This window comes from Aspergillus foveolatus, assembly GCF_047715535.1.
Source record: "Aspergillus foveolatus strain CBS 279.81 unplaced genomic scaffold BDW70scaffold_4, whole genome shotgun sequence".
In the NCBI taxonomy this organism is placed as follows: domain Eukaryota; kingdom Fungi; phylum Ascomycota; class Eurotiomycetes; order Eurotiales; family Aspergillaceae; genus Aspergillus; species Aspergillus foveolatus.
The window spans coordinates 337,386-363,967 of record NW_027396068.1 but is presented as its reverse complement, the minus strand read 5'-3'; the positions used below and the strand labels follow the sequence as shown (position 1 = coordinate 363,967).

At 51.6% G+C, this 26,582-nt stretch overlaps 10 protein-coding genes across 10 annotated transcripts; 6 read left to right on the top strand and 4 right to left on the bottom strand.

The window, feature by feature from the left end:
* Positions 1-623: 623 nt before the first annotated feature.
* Positions 624-3,134, top strand: BDW70DRAFT_82601 (ER oxidoreductin). The gene is made up of 3 exons (XM_073744950.1): positions 624-1,153; positions 1,208-2,781; positions 2,837-3,134. The coding sequence occupies exons 1-3, from the start codon at positions 1,046-1,048 to the stop codon at positions 2,967-2,969; spliced, it is 1,815 nt and encodes a 604-aa protein (XP_073599923.1). The 5' UTR covers positions 624-1,045; the 3' UTR covers positions 2,970-3,134.
* Positions 3,135-3,168: 34 nt separating this feature from the next.
* Positions 3,169-5,062, top strand: pex13 (peroxin PEX13). The gene is made up of 3 exons (XM_073744951.1): positions 3,169-3,419; positions 3,484-3,987; positions 4,037-5,062. Exons 1-3 carry the CDS (start codon positions 3,368-3,370, stop codon positions 4,789-4,791), a joined length of 1,311 nt encoding a protein of 436 aa, XP_073599922.1. The 5' UTR covers positions 3,169-3,367; the 3' UTR covers positions 4,792-5,062.
* A 76-nt stretch (positions 5,063-5,138) lies between these two features.
* BDW70DRAFT_156268 (putative acetamidase) lies at positions 5,139-7,248 on the bottom strand (the record flags this gene model as incomplete). Its single annotated transcript, XM_073740165.1, has 7 exons — positions 5,139-5,260; positions 5,389-5,692; positions 5,739-5,914; positions 5,978-6,258; positions 6,328-6,551; positions 6,615-6,727; positions 6,807-7,248. 7 exons carry the CDS (start codon positions 7,246-7,248, stop codon positions 5,139-5,141), a joined length of 1,662 nt encoding a protein of 553 aa, XP_073599921.1.
* A 157-nt stretch (positions 7,249-7,405) lies between these two features.
* BDW70DRAFT_82558 (class I SAM-dependent methyltransferase) lies at positions 7,406-9,539 on the bottom strand. The gene is made up of 3 exons (XM_073744949.1): positions 8,763-9,539; positions 7,726-8,696; positions 7,406-7,675 (listed from the first exon to the last, which is right to left on the bottom strand). Exons 1-3 carry the CDS (start codon positions 9,076-9,078, stop codon positions 7,466-7,468), a joined length of 1,497 nt encoding a protein of 498 aa, XP_073599920.1. The 5' UTR covers positions 9,079-9,539; the 3' UTR covers positions 7,406-7,465.
* On the top strand, positions 9,297-10,785 carry BDW70DRAFT_156266 (putative cysteine synthase; the record flags this gene model as incomplete). The annotated part of the gene is made up of 5 exons (XM_073740164.1): positions 9,297-9,584; positions 9,642-9,701; positions 9,748-9,866; positions 9,915-10,561; positions 10,613-10,785. 5 exons carry the CDS (start codon positions 9,297-9,299, stop codon positions 10,783-10,785), a joined length of 1,287 nt encoding a protein of 428 aa, XP_073599919.1.
* Positions 10,786-10,807: 22 nt separating this feature from the next.
* Positions 10,808-12,992, bottom strand: BDW70DRAFT_82502 (Myb-like DNA-binding domain protein). The gene is made up of 2 exons (XM_073744947.1): positions 12,964-12,992; positions 10,808-12,903 (listed from the first exon to the last, which is right to left on the bottom strand). The coding sequence occupies exon 2, from the start codon at positions 12,757-12,759 to the stop codon at positions 11,020-11,022; it is 1,740 nt and encodes a 579-aa protein (XP_073599918.1). The 5' UTR covers positions 12,760-12,903; positions 12,964-12,992; the 3' UTR covers positions 10,808-11,019.
* Positions 12,993-13,020: 28 nt separating this feature from the next.
* Positions 13,021-15,124, top strand: BDW70DRAFT_82531 (beclin 1). Its single transcript, XM_073744948.1, has 2 exons — positions 13,021-13,365; positions 13,432-15,124. Exons 1-2 carry the CDS (start codon positions 13,281-13,283, stop codon positions 14,955-14,957), a joined length of 1,611 nt encoding a protein of 536 aa, XP_073599917.1. The 5' UTR covers positions 13,021-13,280; the 3' UTR covers positions 14,958-15,124.
* Positions 15,125-18,924: 3,800 nt separating this feature from the next.
* Positions 18,925-19,313, bottom strand: BDW70DRAFT_82473 (uncharacterized protein). Its single transcript, XM_073744946.1, has one exon. It carries the CDS (start codon positions 19,279-19,281, stop codon positions 19,057-19,059), a length of 225 nt encoding a protein of 74 aa, XP_073599916.1. The 5' UTR covers positions 19,282-19,313; the 3' UTR covers positions 18,925-19,056.
* Positions 19,314-19,952: 639 nt separating this feature from the next.
* Positions 19,953-21,464, top strand: BDW70DRAFT_82374 (Clr5 domain-containing protein). The gene is made up of 3 exons (XM_073744944.1): positions 19,953-20,269; positions 20,477-20,727; positions 20,782-21,464. Exons 1-3 carry the CDS (start codon positions 20,061-20,063, stop codon positions 21,180-21,182), a joined length of 861 nt encoding a protein of 286 aa, XP_073599915.1. The 5' UTR covers positions 19,953-20,060; the 3' UTR covers positions 21,183-21,464.
* Positions 21,465-24,315: 2,851 nt separating this feature from the next.
* On the top strand, positions 24,316-25,820 carry BDW70DRAFT_82436 (uncharacterized protein). Its single transcript, XM_073744945.1, has 3 exons — positions 24,316-24,762; positions 24,815-25,643; positions 25,772-25,820. Exons 1-2 carry the CDS (start codon positions 24,498-24,500, stop codon positions 25,474-25,476), a joined length of 927 nt encoding a protein of 308 aa, XP_073599914.1. The 5' UTR covers positions 24,316-24,497; the 3' UTR covers positions 25,477-25,643; positions 25,772-25,820.
* Positions 25,821-26,582: the final 762 nt, after the last annotated feature.

Genomic DNA, 26,582 nt, shown 5'->3' with positions numbered 1-26,582 from the left:
TACGTCAGAGCTTAGCCCTTGATCACAGCTCGCAAAAATCAGGCTCCAGGGTGCCGATGAGTCAGATTTTGTGTTTGGAGAACTCATGTCTGCTGATTCTGGAGCAGATAGAAGGGTAGCGTTCTGCATACGTCGACACGCCAATCGCACCCTCGAAGGTCCAAAGCAAGCTAGGACAAGGCCAATTCAGGCACTGGCCGGGAAAAGCGCCATAGCACCGTCTCCATGTACATATAACATCCTCCATGAACCCTAGGGACTTGAAAGGGTCTGGCGATGTTTCAGGTTTAATCGGGAAATATGGCAAGACTCCTCAACTGGATGCCTGGCGTCGTGCTCAATCCCGGTGAGGCGCAATGCCCAAGTAAAAAAATAGAAAGAAAAGAAAAGAAAAGAAAAGAAAAAGAAAAGAATGAACGCATAACGGGTTAGCGGACAAGCATTTAATTTCGGAAACGGAGCAAATGGGTAAAAGGTTAGGGAATGTCCATTCACAAGGGGTGACTCCCACTTAAGAGGGCCGTGCTAATATCCAACTTTGATTAGAAGAGGATCTGAACATCGCGATGAAACTATACTTTCAAGTAGCCATCATTGGATGTATTGGTCTTGGCCTCAATAGACTCCTAGGTTCTTCGTATCCTCGAAGACAGTGAAAGCCGAAGTGACCTGATCGATATCGATAGATGCCAAGAAACGGGCTGTTATCAATAAGTAACGGATCGAATGATCGTTCAGAGTCTCGCCATACTATCCGCCACCAAGGACAGCTTGTTCACTTCCAGCTGCCACTCACTCCTTCATAGCTTCGCCGCTATCATATTTCTCGTTTCTCACATTGTTGCGATCTCCATTACGACTTGCTTTCTGGGCTTGACTTCCCAGTGTCTTGGACGTTTATGGCCACGTTCCGATCTGCCACTCTTTTCATGTGAAGCTCAGCCAGCTTCTTACTTTCGTTGATTGGCATCGGTGGTTCATCTAGATTTGCTCTTCACTCATTTGACACAGCAATAACTTCTACACGCCTGACGCTACCGCGAGAATGCGCTCCGCAGCGAATTTTTTCTACCTGGCCGTGTTTGGCTTCATGAGCCTGGCCAATGCTGATAAGCATGGAGAAAAATCGATGCATGGCTATGACACTTGCGCAGTAAGTTCTGTGTCTCAGATACTACATGGCATATTCTAATGGGTTCATTTTTAGATTGACCACAATGCCGTTGTCTCCGACGCCTGCGTTTCCTACCACACCATTGATGCTCTTAACGACCAAATCTACTCTCTCCTCCAGTCCATTACACAAGAAACCGATTTTTTTTCATATTATCGCCTCAACCTCTTTAATAAAGTGTGTCCGTTTTGGTCCGAGTCTGAAGGAATGTGCGGGAACATTGCATGCGCCGTGAATACTATAGACTCGGAAGAAGATATCCCATTAACGTGGCGCGCGGAGGAGCTGAGTAAACTGGAAGGGCCGAAAGCAGGCCATCCGGGCCGTCAGCAACAACACGAGAGGCCACGGGATAAACCCCTGCAAGGAATGCTAGGAGAGGATGTTGGGGAGAGTTGCGTGGTAGAGTACGACGACGAGTGTGATGAGCGGGACTACTGTGTCCCGGAAGATGAAGGGAGCAGTGGGAAAGGTGACTACGTGAGCCTGGTGGACAATCCTGAGCGATTCACAGGGTACGCAGGAGCCGGTGCGAACCAGGTCTGGGACGCCATCTATCGCGAAAACTGTTTTCTCAAGCCGGTACCCGAGCTTGAGCAGTCGTCCTTCACTCCGCTGGGCGGACTCCAGGCTATACAGGATTTCCAGAATGTTCTCCAGAAAGAGTCGAAGCGGCCAGATCTGTTGCCGTTGGATAATGAGTGTGTAGAGAAGCGGGTCTTCCATCGGCTCATTAGTGGGATGCATGCGTCTATCTCGACTCATCTGTGCTGGGACTACCTTAACCAGACCACCGGACAGTGGCATCCCAACCTTCAGTGTTTCAAGGAGCGGCTTCACGATCATCCAGAGCGCATTTCAAATCTTTACTTCAATTACGCGCTGGTGGCTCGCGCCGTGTCCAAGCTGCGGAAGCACCTGGAGGGCTACACGTATTGCCTGGGTGACCCGGCACAAGATCAAGACACCAAAGAAAAGATCTCGCTCTTGACGTCTACTCTCGCTGAGCGTCCGCAAATCTTTGACGAGAACGTCATGTTTCAAGATCCGGGCGCCATCGATCTCAAGGAAGACTTCCGGAACCGCTTTCGGAACGTCAGCCGACTGATGGACTGCGTAGGCTGTGACAAGTGCCGTCTCTGGGGAAAGCTCCAGGTCAATGGCTACGGCACTGCTCTCAAGATTCTTTTTGAGTACGACGAGACCAAGAACGGCGAGAATCCTCAGCTGCGCCGAACAGAACTAGTAGCCTTGATCAACACGCTAGGCCGCATATCCCACAGTATCGCGGCAGTGCGAAGTTTCCATCGTGCAATGGAAGTCACCGACGGTCAGGTCTTCGCAATCCCGGCCGGATCAACAGCAGGCCAGAGTCGTGCGGGCGGCAAGAAAGTCCGCCGTCTTGTCAAAAACGGCGGGTCAACGTTCTACTACGAAGACGATACCACCGAGGACTATCAGTATATCAGCCAGCAGCGTCCCTGGGAGCGGCAACGGGTGAAGCGCGAGGGTGACACCATTATTGACGATTTCAAGGCCGAGTTCTCGGTCGTATGGGATACTCTCATTTTCGTCCTGAAAAGCTGGGTTAATATACCCTGGACCTTGTAAGTTGTTGCTCTCGGTCTGAACATATAGATTGGTTTATCTAACGTACTATAGCTGGGAGATTGGTGTCCTCGAAGCCAACCGCCTCTGGAGTTACTGGCTGGGTCTTCCCGTTCCGCCGCGAGCTTGGAGAATCCAGCTGCCGCAGCGACCGCCTCCTCCCATTGTCGTGCGCGATGAACTATAGGTCCTAATTAGGTAGCGATCATTTGAACTGGCGTTCGGTTGGCGTTGGCCGTTGCATAGCTGCATAGTATTGTATATATGGGTCGGATGTTTATCTCCATTTTCAATAACCAATATTTATTGTACAAAATTGTAGAATTCGCCGAGTGGCGATACCCGTCGGGTGTGGAGGTCCTCGGGGCCTCGGCATTTCCTCCCACATGCCTCTCGGCCTCAACCTCCATCGAATTCTCCACTACTGAGTCTCTTTTGTCACTCTCTCTCTTACTCCACGCCTTCATCCCCAGACCCGGCTTTGATCTAATTTTTGATCTTGAAGGCCTCAATAGAGCTCTCGGGCAAACCTCCTCGTTGCTGGGACACCTCTTCATGCAGCACTGAGTTTTCCTCGCGTTTCCCATGGCGTCCGTATCGCCACCCAAACCCTGGGAGAGAGCCGGCGCCACTGCAGGTAAGAAACAACATAAGCCATTACTGAAGTAAGAAAAGCAGCATTCTTATCACCTGTCGTTTAGGCACTGCGTTATCTTCACCAGCGACCACGTCCACGGCCATGACCTCAACGTCCACGACGTCGGCGGCCCCGACCGCAACGACCTCCACAACAAGCGCAACGGCACCCCCTTCTCTACCCTCCCGACCTAGCACACTCAGCACTGTTGCGAACCAAAACGCCTCAAACTATTCCCCATATGGCGCCTCACGATTTGGTGCATCGCCCTATGGCGGCTATGGCGGCTATGGAAGCTACACATCCCCGTATTCGCGATTCGGTGGAATGGGCTCAATGTACGGCGGTTATGGCGGCTATGGTGGGATGTACAGCGGTATGGGGGGGTACGGGGGCATGTATGGCGGTGGCATGCCTGGCGACCCAAATGACCCGAACAGTTTGACGAATTCGTTCAACCAGAGTACTCAGGCAACGTTTCAGATGATCGAGAGTATTGTCGGGGCTTTCGGGGGCTTCGCGCAGATGCTTGAGAGCACTTATATGGCGACGCATAGTTCGTTTTTTGGTGAGTACATTCATAATCTGTGACTAGGATTGTATGCTAATTTTTGCAGCCATGGTATCCGTCGCTGAGCAGTTCGGAAACTTGCGCAACACCCTTGGCTCTGCCTTGGGCATTTTCACATTAATCCGGTGGTTCAAGACGTTGATCGCGAAAATAACTGGTCGCCCACCACCAGCAGACGCTACGGCCCTTACACCAGCTGCATTCGCTGCATTCATGGGCGGCCGGGCCACACTCCCAGATGGCTCTCCAGCGCCTCCACGGCCTTCACGGAAGCCATTCCTGATGTTCCTCGTCGCCCTCTTTGGACTTCCGTACTTAATGGGCAAACTTATAAAATCTCTTGCACGTTCCCAAGAAGCACAACGCCAGAAAATTATGATGACCGCCAACGGTGAGCAACAGGGCGCCCTGGACCCGTCCAAGCTCGACTTCTGCCGCGTTCTCTACGATTATACACCCGAATCACAGGAAACCAACGGCATTGATCTGGCCGTGAAGAAGGGCGACATTGTCGCTGTGCTCAGCAAGTCCGATCCGATGGGCAATGCGTCGGAATGGTGGCGTTGCCGCGCGCGAGACGGCCGTGTAGGATACCTTCCGGGCCCGTATCTCGAGACTATTCAACGCAAGCCACAGCAGCAGGCCCTTACCTCCGGCAGTGAAGCGGGCAGTCGCAGTAACACGATGCAGAGCCAGACGCAGGTCGCCAATGAGGTTGCCGCGGGTCAGAAGCCAGAGCTTAAGGGGAAAATGGGTGATATCTCTGCGGAGAGTTTCCAAAAGAGCGCGTTCTATTCATGAATTCGGTTTCTCCTCTTCCAGCCTTATTTTCTTTATGGGCCGATCGTGGTATACGAAGGGCATGGTACCACGCTTTTAATGCAGTTCTCTCTCTTTTTGTTTGTTCTTGTTTCAGCGGCATGCACAGAATCCCTTCTTATTTCTTACTTTTTATGGTGCCAGTAGCACATATGATATCCAATGCTAGACATCTATTCCAGAAGCATGCTCGTCCGCAATTCAAAATCATAGGTATCCGTAACCAGATACTCTACAACGGTTTCCCCGATTTTATGTCATAGAAAAATATATATTTGACCTCAACTAAACATAGTAGGCAGATACGGCAAGAGAAAAGACTATGCAACTCAACGCCCAAAAAGCCTATCCACAATCTTCGCAACTAAAACAGCCTTCTCCCCAAACCTCCCAAACCTTCCCACTACAATCTGGACAGTCACTGGCATCCCCTTGACCAAATCGATATCATCTACAATCATTAGTAACAGTTCAGACTAGCTTATGCTCAGTCTTGAACCCCACACCTCCACCCTTCCCCGGGGCGCCCTGGCCAATATCTCAAGAGGTAAAAATAGCCAGAAGGGAGAAAGAACATACACTGATCATAATTAAACCGATCCACTTCATCCCTCGGCGCATAGCCCTTCCACTCATGATCAATTTCAGCAACGGGATGATCAAGCTCCCCATCCGCTTTCCCGATAGGAGCAGTGACAGCTGCGTAACTGAGTAGGTTGAACAACGCCGTATAGCCGAGCCACTGGCTGCTCTGCACCCACTGCTTCGGTTTATACCCCACCCAAGGTGTAACGGGAAGGAGGAGGGTGTCAATGCCGCTGGCGACACATTGAGTGAGGTAGGATTCTTGAAAGGCGTATTTTCTTCTCCGAGCTGGGGTGCACTGCCATGAGTAGCGGGTTTGAAGGGCTTGTTTGGAAAGTACTTACTTCTTCCTTCGCCGCACTCGAGAGCTCGTCTGCTGGTGTGCCGACCACCATACCCTGAATTAGGGGCTCATCGACGAGCGAGCAAAGCTGCCGGCAGTGGTACCCGCCATCGGCGAGGATGGACCTTGTCCAGAGGGTTGTGCCGGTTCTATGGAGGGACGTGTCCCGTTCAATCACTATGCTAGATTGTTAACTCGGATAGGTAAGTGGTGGTTAGTCAGGGTTAAGTGGTAAAATACCTTCATGACCTGCATTCGTCAACTTCCTTGAGAGCTCCCGCATAAGCCGCATCACAGGCGGCTGTGGTCGTACGACGCCGTCATCGTAGACAATACCTAATTTCAGCTTTCTCGTCGGATCTGGAAACGCTGCCGTTTCTCTCCGCCACGGAATGGGAATACATCCAGGATCGAGATCCCATGGGTTGGAGTCTAGGAGACTCTGTATAAAGTATTCGATAGTCGAGACGCTTCTAGCCATGGGGTCTGCGACGGGTGGGACGAGATATTGTTGGTGCATGCTGGACCAGAGATGTCAGTATTCTCGTCACCACTGCCTATCCTCCGCATAAAGGAGGAGGGGAGTTCACAAAGAACAATTCCACGGGATGCGCCCCGTCGTCGGACAGATCGAGTACAGGCCCTTGAGCTTCGAGTGCACGCGGATCGAACCTCCAATGTCCGTCCCGATTCCGAGGACACTTCTTCCCGCGCCGACAAGCGCGCCTTCGCCTCCGGAGCTACCACCTGAGATAAGCTTGGTGTTGAAGGCGTTGACGGATTGGCCAAAGACGTGGTTGTAGGGATCAGACATCTATTTGTTCTCAGTCTGGGCTTGACCCTCCCGGTATTAGCTGTCAGAAGTTCAAGTACCTACCACCAATGATTGAGGAACATTTGTCTTGACATATAGGACAGCCCCCATAGACTCCAGGAGCTGGACAATAGAGTCCGACTTTGCAGCTGGTTTATTCGCCAGTCCTACCCAACCTATGCATCATATTCAACTCAACTTAGCACAAACACCCAAATACAAGCCGAAACGATATGGTCAGAGTAGGGTACGTACCAATAGTAGTATCAAAGCCCTCAACATCAAACCGATCCTTGATAGAAACCGGCACTCCATGCAACGGCCCCGTCACTTTCCCCGTCCTTTCAAATTCCTCATCTAAAAACTTTGCCCTCTGGAGCGCCCGATCGAAGAAGATCTCTGTTAGACAGCCCGTCAATTGCTGCGCGACAGCGGCACGTTTGCAGAATGCCGTAGTCAGCTGCACAGAGGTCACCGAGCGCGAGGCAAGAAGGCAGACAAGCTCTGTAATATCGATCACTTCTGTCCATTGAAGTTCTTGCGGAGAGAGGATGTCACAGGATTGGATTATTTCTATGGGGCTTTTGGAGCTGGTACTTGAGATGCTGGAGGAGGAAAGTCGCCAGGGTGATGGGATAGATTGCAGTTGGGTGAGGCGTTTTTGATGCGCGATAGATTTCCAGTGAGGTTCCGTCATCCTGATTTATTCTATATGATCTCTTGGTTTCGTATATGAAGTTGCTGCTACTAAGTCCGTTCCTGGTGTTGTGGATGGATGGTTATCTGCGGAGAAAGAGGGGTCAAGTCTCCATCTAGGCAGATCTGAACCAAAGCAGTTACAGGCCAAGCCGAGCCTGAGATATCATTGTTGTTATCATGGATCTATAATTACATTCCTGGCCGTAACATGAACACTAGACGGTCATCAACATGCTAGCATTCTTATACCACGTCAGAAGCGGGTTCTCGCCACTCCTGGTTTCCGTGTCTTCGACATACGCCCAACGTCGAACGAAATCTTCGTGGCTGGCCACTTGCGTTAGCTTTCCGGTGATCGCTCTGTAGATGTCCTCGACAACATTGAAATCCGTGGGGAAGAAGACATCGAAATAGCCCTGATGCACCTGTGAAATTGTAAGATTTTGGACGCCGAGTGTGGGCTGTGATCACTTACGAAGGGTGTGGAGACTGGGACTGTCCTCCTCTTGTATCGTGTTTGTACCACCGGCGCATTGATCCCCGGAACAGCATCCGGAAGGCTGCTGAAGTCACTTGCTAGGAGTCGGTGGCCAGGGAAGTAGTTATCAAGGATGTCGAAGAATTGCATCAATCGGGTGGGAATATACTCGGGAATCGTGTAAGGCTTTTGGAATGGCAAGGTCCCGCGGATTTGTCGTGCGAGTCGCGGTCCTAGCGGACTGGGGAACTCACGCCGGGCTGCGGCTTGACGGACGCGCAGGAATCGGGAAGCAATAGGGTCCAGCTTGGGGGTCCAGAATTCATGGAATTCGCCGTCTCCGTCAATCAGTACTCCACCCTGCTGTGGCATTTCTGTCTTGGTATCATATCGAATAGCATCATGGGCAAAATTGTCAAACACCTCGAGCGCGAGGAAGAAGCACGGCGAGTGCACGTAGGTGTCCCATTCAAAAATGGACTTGTTGATAATCTCAACGTGGTCCAAATGACCGGCAGCGTAAAGTGATTCAGTCAAATTCTTCATTTGAAGCCCAGCCAGAGCCGGGGAAATCTCAATGATGCGGAATTTGGTTCGCTGATAGACCTCATAGTCTGTATCGCGGATGAAATCGAGGATGTTGATCATCATGGTTCCGTTTCCTGCGCCCATTTCGTATATGATGAGGTCGTGGTAGGGATAGAGCGTCAGTTTATAATTAGACACGAGATAGCGGGCAATTGTCTCGCCATAATAAGGCCGGAACAGCTCGGTCGGCGTATGCCATAACTGGCGGGCCTCGTCCGGCTGCTTTTCATCTAGCATATCTTCAAATTCGGTATAGCGCTCCCCTAACAGCCTGTGGAAGGCCGGCCCATCTTCGATATTGTTGAAATCGAACGGCTCCCCAGGGCTGAAGATGGTCGCGTGCTTGGAAAAGTAGCCGTAATGCGGATTATATAAACTGTCTATCCAGAGTAAAATGTCAACTTCAGGGAGAAGAAAAGCAGAAACGCAATCAGTAGAGGGCTCACCGTCAATGAATTCTCTTGTTAGCATCTGTACCTGGCGTGGCCGGTCTTGCCGATGGCGCAGATCTTTCGCTGCCATTAACGGATATGTTTTCAATTCCTCGTCTATATTCTTCGGGTAATCGCCTCGTTTTGTCCAATTCAGGCCATCGTCGGTACTCTTGCGCTTGGCCGCCGACCTACGCGTAAGGAACGGTCGGCACTGTTGTTGAGATCGCGATAGGCGAAAAGTGTGGGATGAGGACGAAGGGCGGACAGATTGGCAGGCTGGGTGACGGAAGAGCTGTCGAAACAGCTGATTCAGGACTGGAGAGTCCATGGCCGGACCGTCCTCGAGACAGGGGATGGAGGTAAAAGCTGAAGGAGGTAGCTGGATGATGAGGAGTGGAATCTCGATCAGATGCGGGCGGAGATTGGCAGGCGGCCCGAGCTTTTACTTCGTCAACGTAGCTCCAGCTTGACCTCCATTGATTCTACCTGCAACTTCCCATCATTACCGCTTCGGTTAGGCTTCTTTTCCTATCTTCACGTCTCCTGATGCCAGATCATTCGCATATCTACATTGGCTCTGCCTTCGTGGCAGGAGTTGTCCTGACGATAGCTTTCAAGGACCTATTCTACCCCGAGATCGAGGAGCGCATCAGAGATTATCGCGCTCGGCATTCCTCAAAATCATACCAAAACGCCTCAGTGGACTCGCTAGCTGTGAGGCATGGGCCTCCAGCTATCGTAGATGGGATCGAGGGCTGTATTGGGAATACCCCTCTGCTTCGAATCAAATCCCTATCCGAAGCGACCGGGTGCGAAATCCTGGCGAAGGCGGAAGTACGTTATCATCTCCTATTCCTGCGTTTTGCCGCTTGAAGTCTAATAGAAACATAGTTTCTGAATGGAGCCGGCCAGAGTTCAAAGGATCGAGTAGCTCTGAGCATGATCGAATTGGTACGTGATCCCGCAGCAGCTCGCGATGACCTACTGACGTTTGCAGGCTGAGGAGAGGGGATTGATGACTCCGCATTCAGGAGATACGATCTACGAAGGAACATCTGGGTCGACAGGAATCTCATTGGCCACGCTAGCTAGGGCAAAGGGCTATCTTGCGCATATGTACGTGCCTCTCCGACACAGGCACGAGCTCAATTAACCCCATACCAGTTGTATGCCATCAGACCAGGCTATCGAGAAGTCGAATTTACTCCTCAAGCTAGGCGCAATAGTTGACCGCGTGCCTCCAGCACCTATAGTTGAGAAGGACAACTTCGTTAACCGGGCAAGAGCACTTGCGCAAGCACATACCAATTCGACAGCGCCAGAATCATCAACTGGTACAGCCTCCCAGCGGGGAAGGGGGTACTTTGCTGACCAATTCGAGAATGAGGCGAACTGGCGAGCCCACTTCAATGGCACCGGCCCGGAGATCTACGCCCAGTGCAATGGGTCCCTGGACGCCTTTGTTGCAGGGGCCGGGACTGGAGGCACAATCTCTGGCGTGGCTCTATATCTCAAGCCGAGGATCCCCAACATGACTGTGGTAGTAGCCGATCCTCAAGGTAGCGGGCTCTATAACCGAGTTCGTTACGGAGTTATGTTCGACACTAAGGAGAAGGAAGGAACACGTCGTCGGAGGCAGGTTGATACTATCGTGGAAGGCATTGGGATCAACCGCGTTACCGCAAATTTCGAGGCGGGACGGGAGCTTGTTGACGATGCTGTTAGGGTAACGGACGCGCAGGCACTAGCAATGGCTAGGTGGCTTGTTGAAAAGGACGGCATCTTTGCCGGGAGTAGCAGTGCTGTCAACTGTGAGTTTCAGTTAGATTCTCAATTCCTCGCCTAATTAACCTCAAAACCAGGTTTCGCCGCCGTCAAAACCGCCTTGAAACTGGGGCCCGGCCACAGAATCGTCACAATGCTGTCTGATTCAGGCTCAAGACATCTCTCAAGGTTCTGGGCAAAAGCTGGGAATGTGGGCGGCGCTGTGGACACAAAGTTGGAGGACGTCCTTAATGCGAAAGAAGACCAATAGACACCCGCTCACGTTTGCATACAATGAGTCAGGATCAAATGAATCCACTTGAACAGGGTTATCAGAACCCGATTGCTTCCGTTCTTCGGTTTCTTTGAGCAGCAAGATGAGCACAAGGTTCGTTCGCCTGCCTTACTTCAGTCTGCGCGGACATCAAGTGACTAACTACGATCTAGGTAGTACTGGAATAAAACCCGTTGCCGTGCTGTCACACCTTTGAAGGCCATACGTGAATTAGTCTGCTGGACTGGCAGAACGCAGAGGCTGTGAGACGTCATCGCCCGCCCAGAGTTGCAATAGCTTGAATTCAATCTCCGCAAGCAAGCGGCCCGGGAACTCAGCACGGATACCAGGCCATGTCAGCTCTGGTTGGTCCTTGAGTATTTCCAATTTCTCGAGTTCGGCCTTTGACCAGGGTCCGGACAGTCGAGGAGGATTCGCCTTGCGTTGTTTCCAGTGAACATGGTGCCATGTCTGGATGTTGGTTGTTTTCTTTTGCGGGAAATGGTCCGAGATCTCCTTCCACTTCATCCCTTGGATATGTCGCATCTGGATAATCAGCCTGGCTTCCTGCGGTCCAAGAACGGTCCTAGCGCGTTTGCTTCCTGTCGGCGTCGACTCGTGGTTCGTCTCTTGACCTGCTTCTGAGTCTGGTTCTCTAGGTGTGTTTGTAATCCTAACAATGAGCCCAGCAGGGGCTGAGGTTCTGTTAGTGGCATCAGGCGCCGACTCAGTAGGACCATCGCCGGTGACTGTGGCGAGCTGCTTCTTGAGTTCTACCGAGTCATGTTCGTTGTCTGCAGGATTCGCCAGCACATCCTTCAAATGCATGTCATAAGCTTGTTGAGAAAAGATCCTTTTGCAGAAGCTGCAGGTCTTTCGAGCACCGCCCGCCGAGAAAGGGCCTTTGCGCTTCTCCCGAATGTAGACTGAGTCCTTTGGCGTGGGCGAGGGTACGTAGTCCTCCTGTAATGGATCGTCGGATTCGCTTCCATCTGGAGCATCAGCAAATGACCAGTCCCAGGCAACATCAGGGCTAGAATGGTGTTTTACCCGCCTCTTCGGGCTGCCCTTTTGGTTTCTTTTCTTCACTGCGTCCGTATTCCGCTTTCTTGTACCGGATAGAGCCCAAGCAGAGCCCGCACCGGGTGGAGACTGCGAACGTACTGTATCGTTAATGACAGGCTTTGGGTTAGGTCTAGGTCGACTCGGCAAAGTCGGTGTTGTAAACTTCGCACTGATCTCAGGAACGCGCCAAATTGGGTCCACAGTCTCATCGAGTCTCTCAGTATGTGCGGCCTGGTATTGGTGGGATTCGTCGTGGGGAGGAATTGCTTTTTCGGTGCCAGTCTCGCCCTTGGTGGTCTTACCAACTTTCCGGGCCGGGATTGATAGTGCGGTATCTAACAAAGAATCCACACTCGACCTGTCGTCTTCAGCCTCCGACGTAGCACGATCCTCTCCGTCGCCCGCCGCACCCTGATCTGAATCTGCTTCCGTAGTTTCGCCCAATCTCCTCCCAGAGCCTGGTCGCATGTGTGATAGTAGAGGGACCGTCCTACAGCCGGGATGTTGCAGGTCGTGGTCGCCTTCCAGGACACTATCTTCTGCACCCCACGCATAGGCGTCAAGGGCAAGGCGCGCCGGCTTGCCCTCATAATCCGTCCCTTCTGCTAGTGCATGTCTCGGAGCTTGTGGCCTTGCATCCGACAGCCAGTCCCCATAACCATTGCCTTCCGCCTCGAGTGCGTCGATGTGCCCGTTGTTTACCGTGATCTTCCCTGTCTGCAGGTCGATCTCGTCGCCGACGCCTGTAAAATCCCGACCGTACTTTTCGAAAATCCCCTCAAAGATGGACTTCAGACGCAAGTCGTTCTGGGCACGTGCTTCCTGCAAATCGATCTCGCTTGTCTCGTATTTGTCGTCGGCCTCTGACCAAAGATACAGGCGCTTTCTTTTCAGCGGCGACTCCATAGCTTTTCGTGGAGGTGGCTTGGTGTTTCATCCAAGAAGCGTAAACAAGGACGGATGTAGCTGCGTGGCCGAGGTTGGATTTTTGGAGGTTGAAGCACACTCAAAGCGATAGATGCAAAATAGGGAGAAAGCCATGTAGCGATACTGTGAGCTATATTAGAAGACGGTGCTGATGATAATGGAGGAGTCCTGGTCGTGACAGACACTATGCGGAAGACGATAGGTGAGCCAAAGATGCAAAATAATACCTAATAAAGATGAACACAAAATGATATCAACTAGTCCCCATTGTAGAGTGCCAATCTACAGTCGCGGCAGTGAGAAGTAATTGACAATGTTGTCGGTCTCAGAATTGAACCTCGAGGCTTGAAGCAAAGGCGGACCAAAAACATTTGCGGATCGACGCATGACGTTCTCCGACCTCCTCCAAGCCCGCAGAACTGAATTGCCTCAACCTAACCCTACCTTCACCCTCACCACCAGAATGAACACAGATTTTCCGCAAAGTCTCCTTAGTCAATATGTATTGCCAGAAGTGTCGTACTCCGCTAAAACTGGACGGTTCCCTTGAGGCGCTCAATCCAGCCGCCTTTGACTTGCTTATCGGTACCGCATCTCCACCTCTGCGGAAATAATGAAGTTCACAAACTAACCAAGGGATAATAACTCCAGGTTCTACAGGTAAAACTATACCGGATCACTCAACTGGATCATCTCGTCTCTCCTATCCCCAGGAGCGTCGGGATCTCTACGATCGTGTTTCGAAAAATGCATCATCCCCAGTATATCGGAGGTCGATTCCGGCGCCTAGACAGTCTGGCGGTAGTTCAGCTACACCGTCCAGGCTGGGGCGAGGAGATAGTGGAAATATGTCGTTTGTTATGCTGACAGAGTCCCAACTCGGCCCATCGCATACTACCCCTGGAGTAAATGGCGATAGCGCGTCGTCCAAGGGCAAACGTGCATCCGGGGTACAGGGCGACGATTCCGGCGCAGATAATGGGTCATTTGCGGACCAGGTTGAGCGAACAAGTCGTTTGTTTGAGATTATCTCGGCTCGTTCGGATATTGATCATCCGATTTGCACAGAATGTACGGATATGCTGGTCGAGGGGCTACAACAGCGGCTTGTGGAGGCGACGAAGGAGCGGGACGCATACATCACCTTCCTACGGAACCTGAACTCGTCGATCCCAACACAGGAGGATGTTGAAGCAGCTGAGAAGTCTCTTAAAGAGACTTTGGAAGCCGAGGAGGCGGCATACGCAGAACTAGTTGCGTTGGAAAAGGAAAATGCTGCCTTGGACGAGGAGATTGCTCGGTTAGAAGAGGAGTCTCGCCAACTAGATTACGAAGAGGAAAAGTTCTGGCGCGATCGGAATGCGTTCTCGTTGGTGCTTGCTGATTTCCAGAATGAGCGGGATGCGTTGAATATGAAATATGACCACGACTCCCGCCAGCTGGAAAGACTGCAGCGAACCAATGTCTACAATGATGCCTTCTGTATTGGCCATGACGGCTATTTTGGAACAATTAACGGCCTCCGTCTCGGCCGCCTGGCAAACCCTTCGGTCGAATGGCCTGAGATAAACGCTGCCTGGGGCCAGACTGCGCTGCTGCTGGCTACCATAGCGGAGAAACTGAACTTTCAGTTCCAAGGGTACCGGCTGCGGCCGATGGGCTCGATGTCCAGAATCGATAAGATCGAGTATCCGCGACCGTCACCGGCGCAATCGACTGTTGACGGAGCCAGCAATGCCCATCAACCAGCGGCACCCAAAATCACCAGCCTTGATCTGTTCTCCTCAGGCGACCTGCCGCTCCATATCCCATGGCTTCACCGCCGGTTCGATGCAGGAATGGTGGCCTTTCTGGAATGTCTACGTCAACTGGGGGAGTTTGTGGAAAAAACACCCGTACGCTCGAGTCGCCGGGACCAGGCCGGAACTGTCCTGCCCGGTTTGAAGTTGCCATACGCTATCAAACGGGATAAGATTGGCGATGCCAGTATCAAGCTTGGGTTCAACCAGAACGACGAGACCTGGACGCGTGCCTGCAAGTATACATTGACGTGTTGCAAATTCTTGTTGGCGCATGCTAGCAACATTGCTAGCGCAGGCTCGACCAACTCAGCCGCTGTGACAGCAGCAACCGTTGCCGAGCAAGCCAGAGTGGCGACCAGTCCTACTAACAAATAGAGCTAGCTTCCCGGAGCTCCATGTCGCAGATGTCATCTCACAGTTCCAAGTTGCCACCTCATGTCTCCCGGTTTTGGCGTCCGGCATGATGCCTAGCCGTTTTTGGTCCTTGAATATGTACTTTGCGCGTCTCTGGCTTTTGACCAATAAAGTACTTGTTTACAATGGCGGGTCGCTTTTCTGGGCGTATTACGTCCAACACCAGCTCACAAGTACTGACATGGCTTAACCGCAGTTGCGTATTCCTAGACCGGGCATCCAAATTGGTCTAACATGGGCCGGCGGCATAAAAGACCTCCTTACATGCGGATTCGCAGATAATCAACAGCACGCGCTAGCCGAGGGCCGACGACAAAGGTTTCCTTTCGCTTTTCCCTCCGGCCGCCAGGGCGACGGGCTGTCTAATAACCGAGAACCTTGCTTCAACGGAGGAATAGTGCAGACGGGCAAGGACGACCCAGCGATCCGATATCGAATATCCATTTATAGTAACAAGGGCGGCGCAGCACAGATAACGAGCCCTCAAATGGTGAGAACAGCTGTGTGGCTCTCCTTGCTGGCTCGCTGGACTGGTACGAGTAAACAAAGACAATAATCGGCGGCGGGAGATCACCATTTAGCAGCTCTGAGGCCGAGCCCGTAAGCTAACTGCAAGAGACATTATTGATCGATCTGGTGCGGCTGCTTCCCAGGTTGCCTGCTTCAGGCGTTGCCCTCGACCTACTCCGTACAAGCTACGTATGCGCCCGCCGCCCCGTGGGATGGCGTGGCTTATCAACCCACGCTTAATGGCTTGCATTCCACCTGTAATCCGCAACCTGCGGCACAACGTGCACTGTCTGGGGTCGCGGAAAAAGCAATAAGACGAGGTCGCAGGACAGGAGTCTGCCACTGAAGGATGGCCAGACCTGGGAAATGAGGACAAGAAACAGCAAAGAGTAAAGAATGCATTCAGCAGACGAGTGGAGTGCCACAGCTCACCACCGGGCAGGCAGGTGCGGCTCGTTGCTTGCTTTGGCACGGAAGACAGCCTCCGTCCCTGGCTCCAAGTCCAGGTTCTGCTAATGCCCACAATAAATTTGATTCTGGATCCTTTGCGCTTTTCTCTCAATCCCAACAATGTCGATCAATGATCCTACACGTCACCCAGGAAGAAGGAACACTTTGTTTCGGGCCGCTCCCGGATTCCCCCGCCAAACGAGCTCCATGTAATTCTTTACTCCGAGAGAGTACCTACCTACTTAGCACATTCCTCCTCCGTCTCTAGTGCTCTTGGCCAATTAGTCTTGTTTCGACTCAATGAAACCAGCCGCTGGTTGGCAGTTTGTGGAGATGGACATCCACCCAATATCTGCGAGCTTCAGTTGCTAGATGGATGCATCGAGGTTACTCACGTCCCCGCGAATAACAGTCGCAAACGGGCAGTGTCAGGATCAGCCCCGTTGCGCCCCGGTGCCGCGAGTCAGCCTGTCATCATGGCATTGGCAGGTCAAGTGCAGCATTATTAACTTGCCTGGAAATGACTTAAGTTGGACCGTCGGTCCAGTCATGCAGTCAAATGACTTGGCCCCGGCCCCTAAAGCCGAGGTACGGAGACCTAAAGTACGCAGACTAGACGAAACGAGTTGTCTGCGGTGCTTTGTACCCTTGCACCTTGCATCTTGCTTGGCCTTTACATTCTTCGATTATATGGTCCTCGGAAACAGACCTGCCTTGTCAGATGAATGAATAACCACGGCGGACATAGTATAAATGTAAGCGCCATTGGCACGGCAAGCATGAGACAGACTTCAACGCTCGATCATGAGACCTTGGCACAATCGGTCGCGATCTGCCCTGCTTCAAGGTCAGGGGGCGACAAGACCGAGAAGAAGAATGATATGACTCGTTTGACCATCTCACCTGCACCAGTCAGGTTCGCCTTAGCCACACCTCGACGAGAACAGGGATGGCCGACATCAGTAGTACCTTAATGCTGTGATCATCACCTTACAAACTGGGAAATTCATTCCAAATCAATCAGCAAACGTAGTTAGTCAGTATTCAGACACTGACTTTGCCCGTCTACTTTAGTTGCAACCTTACTGTAATAATGTCGGTCCTCTCAGCATAACCATATGGCATAACTAGCCTACAGCAGGCTAAGACTTGGCCGAAGCTAGAGATACTTATATGCATCCATCCACAGTCCACTCACCCATTCCTTCGTCCATCCCTTGCACCGCATTAAGTCGATCTCTGTCCATTCATATCTTTGTTTTATTGTTCATCGATGAGAGACCCACTGCTGAGGCTTGTATGACGCTAGAGGTAGAGACATTGAATACACTGCGCGTTGCAGGTTGATCCATAAGCATGCCTGCGCCGTAGTTCCACTTGACCGTTCCAGTTCCTGTTCCAATTCCAGGCCCCGAGTCACCCACTGGTCTGGCAGGTAGGTCCACCCTTAGGGCACGCTGATGTCTCCAGTTTGGATCTGTGGTGGGTTTGGGGTAGTTTCATTTAGCCTGTTAAAGGTCGGTTTGACATCTGGTAAAGTAGGTACTTCGAGTGACTCAGACGAAACCGGCGTCCAGGGATGTCAACCGTAGAATCTAGAGTACAGAATAGATGTATCAATAGTCTCCATGCCAACTGACCGCTATTGGGACTTCGAGACGGGACAGGCTGTCCGCATACAGGGGTAAACTAGACTCCCTCTGGTGTCTGAGTCGTCCGTAGGTGTAGTTAACCAGAGACATTGTCGCGACTAGTACTATAGCCCATCGTAAGTGTTTACTGTTTTTGCATCTGATAATACGAACTACCCCTCAACAGTGCTTGGCCTGGAAGGTTTCCCCAGATCTCATCGTCTGACAGTTCATCTACGAGTCCATCGAACAGTCCATCGAACTCCGTCTAACTTTATCTAACCAACAAAGGTCCATTAGAGGGCATTTCTCGCGGTTCCTCGTGGTATGTCTCCCAGGACTACCAAGGCGCCTCACACAAGAAACTCACCCATGCCCTGGCCGTGACCCTTGTCCACACCCGCATCGCAGGGTCGATCGCCGGGAAGCAAGCCGGTTGGCGTATTTCATTCTTGGGCATATGCTACCCAAGATGATGTTCTATGTATAATTGTACGGAGTACGTACGGCAGACGCCCGCGAGATTTTATCCGGACGCACGCTCTGGATGCGAACGGATATTGGCTGCGAACGATGTGGGAAACTTATCCAGCGACGTGGCGGCCGGGGACGACGCGAACAAATCGTTGACTTGCTCTTTAGTCGGAGTCGAACTAATCTCTGTGCCGTTTCATAATATAAATTATGCAATTGATCCAATTCATTTCCAGTCAATTAGCAGCGGGTCGTGCTAAGGCCAGATAGAAGGCTAGCCCGCCATCGCGGCCAAAGTTTTTTTTTCCCATTATTCTGGCTGGCCGGGTCAGTCTCAGAATGCGATTTCATACTAGGCTGATCTGATCGGAGTCAAATAATTATAGAAATAATAATATGGCAGTTATAGTTACCTCTAAGACTGGGTATAATATCGGACGTAGTAAACGATCGGCTGGCGCCACCGCACTGAGCTCAGGCCTCTTCTCTTCACTTTTCCAAGCTCGCGGAAACCGTCAGTCTCTTCCGCCAGGTCGCCGCTGTTGATGAGACGGGGATTGAAAACGGCAAATTGAATGGCAAATGGACTGGCAAAATCGAGATTGTGGAGACGCGGACGATTGCGATTGACATTATTGACAATTGACAGTTGACGGTCGTGGCACTTTTGACACTGACGCCCACATTGACGTCCACAATGACGCCGACTCTGCTACTGACACTGACAGGCATAAGGGGACGAGCTGGAGCCGCAGGAACAGCACTGCAAGCCCGCAAGCCCGCAACCGCAACCGCCTGGACTCGGAACGCCGGATGGGGTGCGAGTTGGGAGTCGAACAAAGTACAGGAGAGATCTGGTCCGATCCTATAGTAAGATATAGTAAGATTAAATATCACGGCGCCGTCAGGCCAGAGTCGAACCGCAGTCCAATGAACGGAAGCTCAAGCCTCAAGCCCAAAATTGGAAGAAAAAGCAAAGAGAGACGTGGATGGGGCTAGCGAGAGTCTACACTAAGCTTGGGGTGGTAGGAGTTGCACCTGCAGAAATGGCGCATGCACCGAGTACGACTACCGACCGACGTACCTCTGCCTAGTACAGTAGAGGTGCTGGGACGGAGTCGTACTGTGGACGATGTACCTCGACGAGCCACGCTAGTATCAGCACTGGCATTGCCGCCCAGAGACGCCCAGCGGACTCGGGGCAGCAGTTCCCTTGCCATCAGGTCCCTGCTCAGGTTCAGCCCATCACGTCAGCGTTTTTATCACCCTCATTGTTCGAACAATAATAAGAAGTACGACAAAAGTACACGGGCCCCTCCCCCGTAACGCATGATTGGGCCGGGGAAGCATGGGTGGAATGGCCAGCAAGCAGGTCGCCCCAAAGGGCAGCGCTGGGCCCACCCGCGAGGGCTGGCCGTGGAGTACTTTTGGTCTGCGCGCCTGCCTGTAAAGTACCTGGAGTCCTGAGTCCTGAATCCTGGAGGCCTCGCGATCGAAAGAGAAAGGACGCATGCATAACTGCTATTATTATGACGATGGGTTCAATGTACCATTAAATATCAACTAGGCCAATGCCTATGCTTGACTGCGGTTACCATCCATATTAAACAGTTCCGACCAGCGACTGTCGCTGTCGACTGTCGACTGTCGGCCCTGTTGGCCTCTGTTTCCCACCACACTGCTGCGCTGCTGCACTGCTGCTACTGCTACTACGGTCGTCTCTCCCAACTCTCCAGCTAGCCGGACTGATTGCTGCTGCTGCTGCTGCTGCTGCTCTGACATTCTCACGCCTTGACTTGCACTCTTTAACCAGTCGACCGCATAAGAGCTCTTGTCTCTGTCTCTGCCTCTGCGATCCCAGTCTCTTCCCTCGCTCTTCCCCCACCTTGGTACTTTCGCACTTCCATCCCCAATCGTCCCGCCTCACTACTGCTCATCACTGAGGCGACCTCGCTATCCAGACTATGAGGAGTTCATCATCGTCTGACAGCCGCTCTTCATGATGGAAGGTTCCTTCACTCCCTCCAGTTTGTCCACTCCCACTCCTGCTTCTTCTTCCTCGCCCGCCACGCCCAGACTCTTTAAGCCTCGCAAGTCTGAAGACTGGAACAAGTACCGACCATTCATTGAACAACTCTATCGAAATGATCAGCTCAAGCTCAAAGATGTCAAAAACATCATGGAGCGAGACCACAATTTCACGGCATCGTCTGTCCTCCCTTCTTTGGTTTCCTGCCCCTCTCCTCTGCTCCCCAGTTTCCCAGCTTGGCTTGTTTGCTACCTCAAAACTATACCCGTCTTGCTTTGCCTTCCTCTTTCATCACCAAATGTCATCAAATGTCATCAAACGCTCTCGAATGCTTTCAGATGCTCTAAATGCTCTCAAATGCTCAGATCATGTCTAACGTTCGGTAGGGAAAAGCAATACAAAGACCGACTGTCCTCCTGGAATATCCGCAAGAATATTAAAGCCAAGGAGGTCAGGATCATGTACCGTAAACAGCAGAAGAGGGCTGCCATAGGCAAACAGACAGTATTCCGAGTGGCTGGCCAAAAGGTCGATACAAAACGCATTGCGCGTTTCGTCCGCAGGTACGGAACGAATATCGACAATGAGTCTCGCCCCGTTGAACCGTCGGGCGACAGTGAAGCTAGCCCCGAGCCATGTATGTCCTCACGATGGCTTGGTCCCTTCCGCGTGGTTGTTAACTGTGGAGCAGCGACGCCCTCAGACATGAGCTACTACACTCCCGAACCAGATGAACGGCCTACGTCGCTGTCATTATCTCCCCATCCAGAAACCGATGCACATCCTTGTGAAACTGCCGGCTCTGGGTCTGCCGGCGCAAGGGTTGCCGTTAATCAGAACAAACAAATAGGTGATTCCCTAGATCGCACGCCCGACTCCGACCAGCACGACGGCAGGCCTCCGCCAACAAATCCAGCCTATCAGCTCTACGACGCTGATGGGAAACCTCTCAAACCCATTCCTCCGATAGCCAATGATCCACAGGGCGCTTACACCATGTACAACAGATACATTGTGGCGCTCGGGGCAAGGCTCGACAGGGAAACAGCACCATTCCGCTCGGCCGTCGACGAGTTTCCACATCAGTACTGACTCGGGGACTGTTGACCATCAGAGATGTTGCTGAACAGCCCTGGAATCCCGCAAAATGAACCCTGGTTCGCCTTGATGGTGAACAGACTGACGAACAACCGCTATTATTTTCTCGTTTACTTTGCTTCTAGGCCGAAGTGGTCGTTTATTGCTCTGTAATGTACCATCTCAACTCGTGGAGGGTCTACTCGGCGCTTGTGATTTCTTCTTTTTCTCTTCAGACTGTGTTGGTTATAGAGCATGTATGGGCTTTGAATGTATTTGAGTTGACCAGAGTGCAGAAGATGTTGCGATGCTTGAACCAAAGATGGGAACGAATGACTTGCTTCTACATGATTCAGACAAGACTCCGTGTCTAATCTTGATTATAGTTTGTTTCTCTGCTAACCCGAGTCAGTCGCCGGATCAAGAGATTCATACAGCACGGTAGATCACTTCATGCCATCGTTCACTGCTCGTCGGCTCGCATATCAGGGTTCTCTCCCTTTAAGAACATCGATCCGGCAGACCCGACGGTCTAGGTCTCATGGCTGACCCCTCGCGACCAAGATTTGCCTCTGTGCATGGGCCTGAAGTCTAAAGAAACAATCGACCCGCCGTGTCGGTTGCGAATTGCTTTTTCCCCAGCATCAACTGGACGTGGACCGAATCCTGATGCAGATTACAGCGCATCGCTACATTCTCCTGCAAAGCAAGCTGCAATCAGGGTTTTGAATTGAGATCGCATCGAAGCTGCAACCGCGTCAATCCCAATGGTAAACGACCCGGTAGACCCGGTATGGATGCCCGTCAGGACTTTGCTCCTGACGGGACCATGATACCGTCCTTATGCACTTATGTGCACGTGACGGGATACTCTAGCGAAATGGCGACGGTGATGGTGATGCACCTCTCGAGTTTAAACCACCCCCCGAGCCGGAAAACGGCGCGGGATGTTTATTGAATCGGTCTAGCGGCCAAGGAATGGGCGATTCACTCAAACAATCGAGTTCACCTAGTTCCAAGCTCTAGTCTTCGCCAGCATCATCCACTCCAGTAAGCATGAATACAGGCTCTCTGTCAACGGGTCCAAAGTTCAGTTCTCGGGGGCTGCATCGAGCAACAACCGAACACCAAGACCGTCGTCAAACAGCTGGTAAAAAAAGGGAGCACACCACACACACACGCCTGCACAAATCTAGGGCGCATGTTACGCAATGCAGCTGCAACAAACAGAAACCGGAGGTAACCCGAATTCTGGGATCCAATGCGAGTCGCGCCGTCCTCTTTGGCCGGTGGCACAAAGGAGCACACGACGAATACCAACGTCTCTTTTATCGCGAACCAGGGGAACACGGAACACCAGCGCCAAACCAAGCATGCGGGGCAACCCCGTCTATTGGAAACAGGGAATGGAGGCTAGGTTTGACTGATTTCAAATCAAGGGCATAGAGGGTTGCATATAGAATCCCTACAAATCGGAAAGGCAACCATGCAGCATTGGATTCAGGCACAGGAGAAATTTGGAAGTTGATTGGGACCATCGAACCCTTTTTAAAGTTCGTAATCTAGCCGATGTTGGTGCTTAGAGTCAATAGTAGCGGAAACATCTGGACATGAGTCGCGACGGCCGATCATCTAGTGTATGTGCTCTCAACCTTGGGAGCAGAACTGTCAGTCAACTTGTCAAATGTACTCCGTAGTCCAACCTGCGGTTGCACTTCCCCATACTCCTCTCCGGTACAACCACTCCGCATAAGGGACACTGTGGTTCCGTCCCTCCCCAAGCTGATGCATCCGGATGCCGCAATTAAATGATCAGTAACCCAGAGAACTGAATCTGTCCGACTGACTCGCGTCCATGTACGACTGTAATCCCAGTTGTCTCCATACTTGACGACTCCTCGTCGTACCGTGCTCGCTGTTTAGGTTGCGACCTCGGCTGAACTTGATTATCGGTGCGACTCAGTCCGATCATCTATGATTGATTACCGGTATTCCCTGGAAGAGTCGAGGTCTGGTCAGCTTGTGTTCAACTGCCGATGCGAGTACCTACTGGCACTGGGGTGAATGCAGGTCGATGTAACGAGTTGTCGCTATTGGCGGGTCAATCAAGAACACCTGGTGTAGCCGACCTGGCAGCTCCCGGAAGTACCCTTTAGATTCAATCGGAGATAGTTTCCAAGTTACCCTATCCAGTTAATGTATGGGCGGAGAAAGTGGCCTCTCCACCTTCACCTCCAACCCGACATCTAGAATGGCTTTGTGTGTTCCCGTCAACACGGTAGACTAGACTCCCAACCCACGTGCCCCGTTAAGAACCCAGCCAACCCAGCCATGATCCCATCAAGGATTCTGACAGTCCGGTCTTTCGCTGAGTGCGACAACTCCCTGAAACCGATTTCGGTGGTCTGATCCTTCCGCTCGCGACCGGGCACCCATGCCGATGAGCAGGGCTGTGTTTCAGTGTGATTGATGCGCAGCCAAGCTATTCCTTCCAGGACCCTATTAATAGGTTAGTACGGTGGCTTATATGGCTTAACTTGTACTGAACACTCACTAACGATCTGCACTGGAGTACTCAAGAGTACTCTCTGGCCTGCAAATTACCAAGCTCCACCTGTTATATTAGCGGCTCTGTACGGCCGTCGTTAGTAGCACGGATACGAAGACAGGCGGGGTCTTGATAATATGCAAGCCAGAGAATGTAGATTTTGTCACTTGTTAGTGACTTCTCCATTTCTCACGGTGTTATCACCCAGCGGCTCAGCCTGTCATGGCACTCGACTCCACCGTCCATTGTCCACAATCAGATGAGTCCACACGGGACTCCCAGACCGACCCGTTACCCGAAAAAAGTTCAAAACGTTCTAACGACGGCTTTACGCTTAGCTAGACTGCATGAATCATGGCCAACATTCAGGAGATTTGAAGGATGCTCAGCGGCCAGTCATCAACAGGACAGCTTGTGATAAACCTAAAAGCTTCTATTTTGGGTTAAAACATAAGAGGGTCGTCCACCCTCACTGGTCCATAACAGCTTCCTAAATAAACCTGCAATATGGCTTAGTCCTTGCTAGCGCAGTTAGCGACGCGATGCCGGCGCCGCAAATAACTGAGCCCAATGTGGCCGTCAGCCCCAACGCCAGCTGCAAAGGCCATGACTTACGAGCGAAAATCCAGCCACAACGCCAAACCTCGCAGCGGATTCCCGCTCATCCATCTTTTTAAACATCTGATCTGCGGCCGGTCGCGCTGACGCTGTCATTTCTCTTCTTCTGGCCTGAATACCTTCGTGCTCTCGCCCACGACCGCGCCCATCACACTCTCGGCGAGATGCTTCGGGATCTGCTCCGGGGTCTCGTCAAGTTTGTCCCTTGGGCGGCACTGTTGCCGCTTGTAAGGGCCGAAGGGACTGTGCAGGATCTCTGGAACTCTCCACAATATCCAGACTACACCACAAATTACACGGCCGGGACAACGATCGAGATCAGCTGGCAGCATGCACTCTCATATCAATTCCAATACTTCTGCGAGAGCTGCGATATCACGAATGTGGATCTGTGGGTGACGGGGAGTAGCTATACTCGCAAGCTTGAGGGTGTGTTCTGCTCCCTCGTCGTTGAGAGCGAAGCACTGCTAATCTATGCCAGCCGGCGTGAACGTCAACGAAACAACAAGCTACGAATGGACCATCAACCTAGACGACGCGGACGTTGAGGCCTCAACAGAATGGACATTCCGGTTCCTCCCCGCCGATGTTTCTTGGGGCGACAACCAGGAGGAAATCTCCTCTGCCAAGTTTAACCTCCTACCCAGATCAGACAGCTCTTCAACAACCACTTCAACTACGACTTCCACCCCCACATCTACATCTACCTCAACGACGACAACCACCTCCAACCCCAACGCAACGCCCACCACCGAAAGCGCAACTGACGGTGAAAGCTCCAGCACAGAAAACCACAACGATGGTCTCTCCTCTGGTGCCAAAGCCGGTATCGGCGTCGGCGTTAGCGCAGGCGCCATAATCCTTGCCGCCCTTGCCTTTCTCCTCTGGCGACGCATCAAAGCCTTACCAAGCACCAACGCTGTTGGGCCCGAAGGTCCCGATAGAGGATACAGCCAGGTTCACCAGGGGTACTTTGCTGATCCACCAATGGTCAAGGCTGCTCCTGAACCTGTATCCGCTGTGGTTGCTCCGATGTCCGAATTGGCAGGAGACCACGCGGGGGAGATGGATGCAGGTATTGATGCTCGGCGACCGCCTGTTGAGTTGGACGGGAGTGAGCTTTATTCACATCATGGGCGGTAGTTGTGCCGGCCAAGCAAGCAACAAGTCGCGCCAGGATAATAATCCACAACGACGATGATGCGGCTACGCGTGATTCTTGGACACTTCCTATGTGACACGCATCAGATACCATTCCTCTATTACTACTTTAATCAGAATCTCAGTTGCCGTACTGGTTGTGGTTGTATGTATGTTTTTGCTCTATCGGGTGTTATTATGATACCCAAGCCCGTATTGTTGCATATTGATAACCGCTTTCTTTTCTTTTCTTTCCCCCCCTCATCCACAGTGCATATAGCTGATAGTGTACATAAAGTTAGAACTTGTCGCTGAAATTCTCCCACAATCCCTTTCCTGGTCCCAGGGAGACCATACAGTCAACTCTTTGGTTACCTGTGACTCCTCAATGAGGTCAAAACGGCGGCTCCATCTTTGACCCAGCAGCGGCTAACGGCGCCGACGGCTACACCTCGGAACACGTAATTGAGCCCACTGAGTCTGAGGCTGATAATCAAACTAGACTTTGGAATTTGAGTTTGGAGATCCTACGGTGATCCCAACTCCTGAAATCCTACCTTCATTACTCACTCTTAAGAGCTCTGAAATTGGACGCGCAATCCACACAAGCTCCCATCCAATAGTAACGTGATTCCCCATCGACCCGACCATCCCTATCGACCCGATCGCTCTGTATTCCATATAAATTGCATGTTTTTAAAGCTCTAGAACTCAACAGCAAAGTCTTAGATACTATCTCAAAGGTATAATATTCCATTTTTAAAGATTAAAAACTCTGAATACTGGTAATCTAACAATAAAAATAAATTACAGAAAATACAGGTGTAATTAGTATTACCATGGTAAATGGTAGGACTTGGAGACCAAGAACTTAGATGGACGAATATAAATAACTTACACATTAAATTACAGACAACCTAAACCTCCTGTTGTTCAGTTATAAAGCTTTAAAAACATGCAATTTATATGGAATACAGAGCGATCGGGTCGATAGGGATGGTCGGGTCGATGGGGAATCACGTTAACTAATTGAAGTGGATTAGATAAGCAAATGACGCCATTTTTTGGCCCCAGAGATAAGCGAAAGCAATTAAGCCTAAGTTTACATA

What these genes read in the sequence shown, in the direction of transcription:
- BDW70DRAFT_82374 (XM_073744944.1), top strand. Translation starts at nt 20,061, where the DNA reads ATGATGGAAGGTTCCTTCACTCCCTCCAGTTTGTCCACTCCCACTCCT. An exon ending in GACCACAATTTCACGGCATC is followed by an intron (nt 20,270 to 20,476) that starts GTCTGTCCTCCC and finishes AACGTTCGGTAG; the next exon opens with GGAAAAGCAATACAAAGACC. An exon ending in TGAAGCTAGCCCCGAGCCAT is followed by an intron (nt 20,728 to 20,781) that starts GTATGTCCTCAC and finishes ACTGTGGAGCAG; the next exon opens with CGACGCCCTCAGACATGAGC.
- pex13 (XM_073744951.1), top strand. Translation starts at nt 3,368, where the DNA reads ATGGCGTCCGTATCGCCACCCAAACCCTGGGAGAGAGCCGGCGCCACT. An exon ending in GAGAGCCGGCGCCACTGCAG is followed by an intron (nt 3,420 to 3,483) that starts GTAAGAAACAAC and finishes CCTGTCGTTTAG; the next exon opens with GCACTGCGTTATCTTCACCA. An exon ending in GACGCATAGTTCGTTTTTTG is followed by an intron (nt 3,988 to 4,036) that starts GTGAGTACATTC and finishes TAATTTTTGCAG; the next exon opens with CCATGGTATCCGTCGCTGAG.
- BDW70DRAFT_82502 (XM_073744947.1), bottom strand. Translation starts at nt 12,759, where the DNA reads ATGGAGTCGCCGCTGAAAAGAAAGCGCCTGTATCTTTGGTCAGAGGCC.
- BDW70DRAFT_82531 (XM_073744948.1), top strand. Translation starts at nt 13,281, where the DNA reads ATGTATTGCCAGAAGTGTCGTACTCCGCTAAAACTGGACGGTTCCCTT. An exon ending in CGCCTTTGACTTGCTTATCG is followed by an intron (nt 13,366 to 13,431) that starts GTACCGCATCTC and finishes TAATAACTCCAG; the next exon opens with GTTCTACAGGTAAAACTATA.
- BDW70DRAFT_82436 (XM_073744945.1), top strand. Translation starts at nt 24,498, where the DNA reads ATGCTTCGGGATCTGCTCCGGGGTCTCGTCAAGTTTGTCCCTTGGGCG. An exon ending in CTATACTCGCAAGCTTGAGG is followed by an intron (nt 24,763 to 24,814) that starts GTGTGTTCTGCT and finishes AATCTATGCCAG; the next exon opens with CCGGCGTGAACGTCAACGAA.
- BDW70DRAFT_82558 (XM_073744949.1), bottom strand. Translation starts at nt 9,078, where the DNA reads ATGGACTCTCCAGTCCTGAATCAGCTGTTTCGACAGCTCTTCCGTCAC. An exon ending in AACAAGAGAATTCATTGACG is followed by an intron (nt 8,697 to 8,762) that starts GTGAGCCCTCTA and finishes TACTCTGGATAG; the next exon opens with ACAGTTTATATAATCCGCAT. An exon ending in TCCCAGTCTCCACACCCTTC is followed by an intron (nt 7,676 to 7,725) that starts GTAAGTGATCAC and finishes ACAATTTCACAG; the next exon opens with GTGCATCAGGGCTATTTCGA.
- BDW70DRAFT_82473 (XM_073744946.1), bottom strand. Translation starts at nt 19,281, where the DNA reads ATGGCAAGGGAACTGCTGCCCCGAGTCCGCTGGGCGTCTCTGGGCGGC.
- BDW70DRAFT_82601 (XM_073744950.1), top strand. Translation starts at nt 1,046, where the DNA reads ATGCGCTCCGCAGCGAATTTTTTCTACCTGGCCGTGTTTGGCTTCATG. An exon ending in ATGGCTATGACACTTGCGCA is followed by an intron (nt 1,154 to 1,207) that starts GTAAGTTCTGTG and finishes GTTCATTTTTAG; the next exon opens with ATTGACCACAATGCCGTTGT. An exon ending in GTTAATATACCCTGGACCTT is followed by an intron (nt 2,782 to 2,836) that starts GTAAGTTGTTGC and finishes AACGTACTATAG; the next exon opens with CTGGGAGATTGGTGTCCTCG.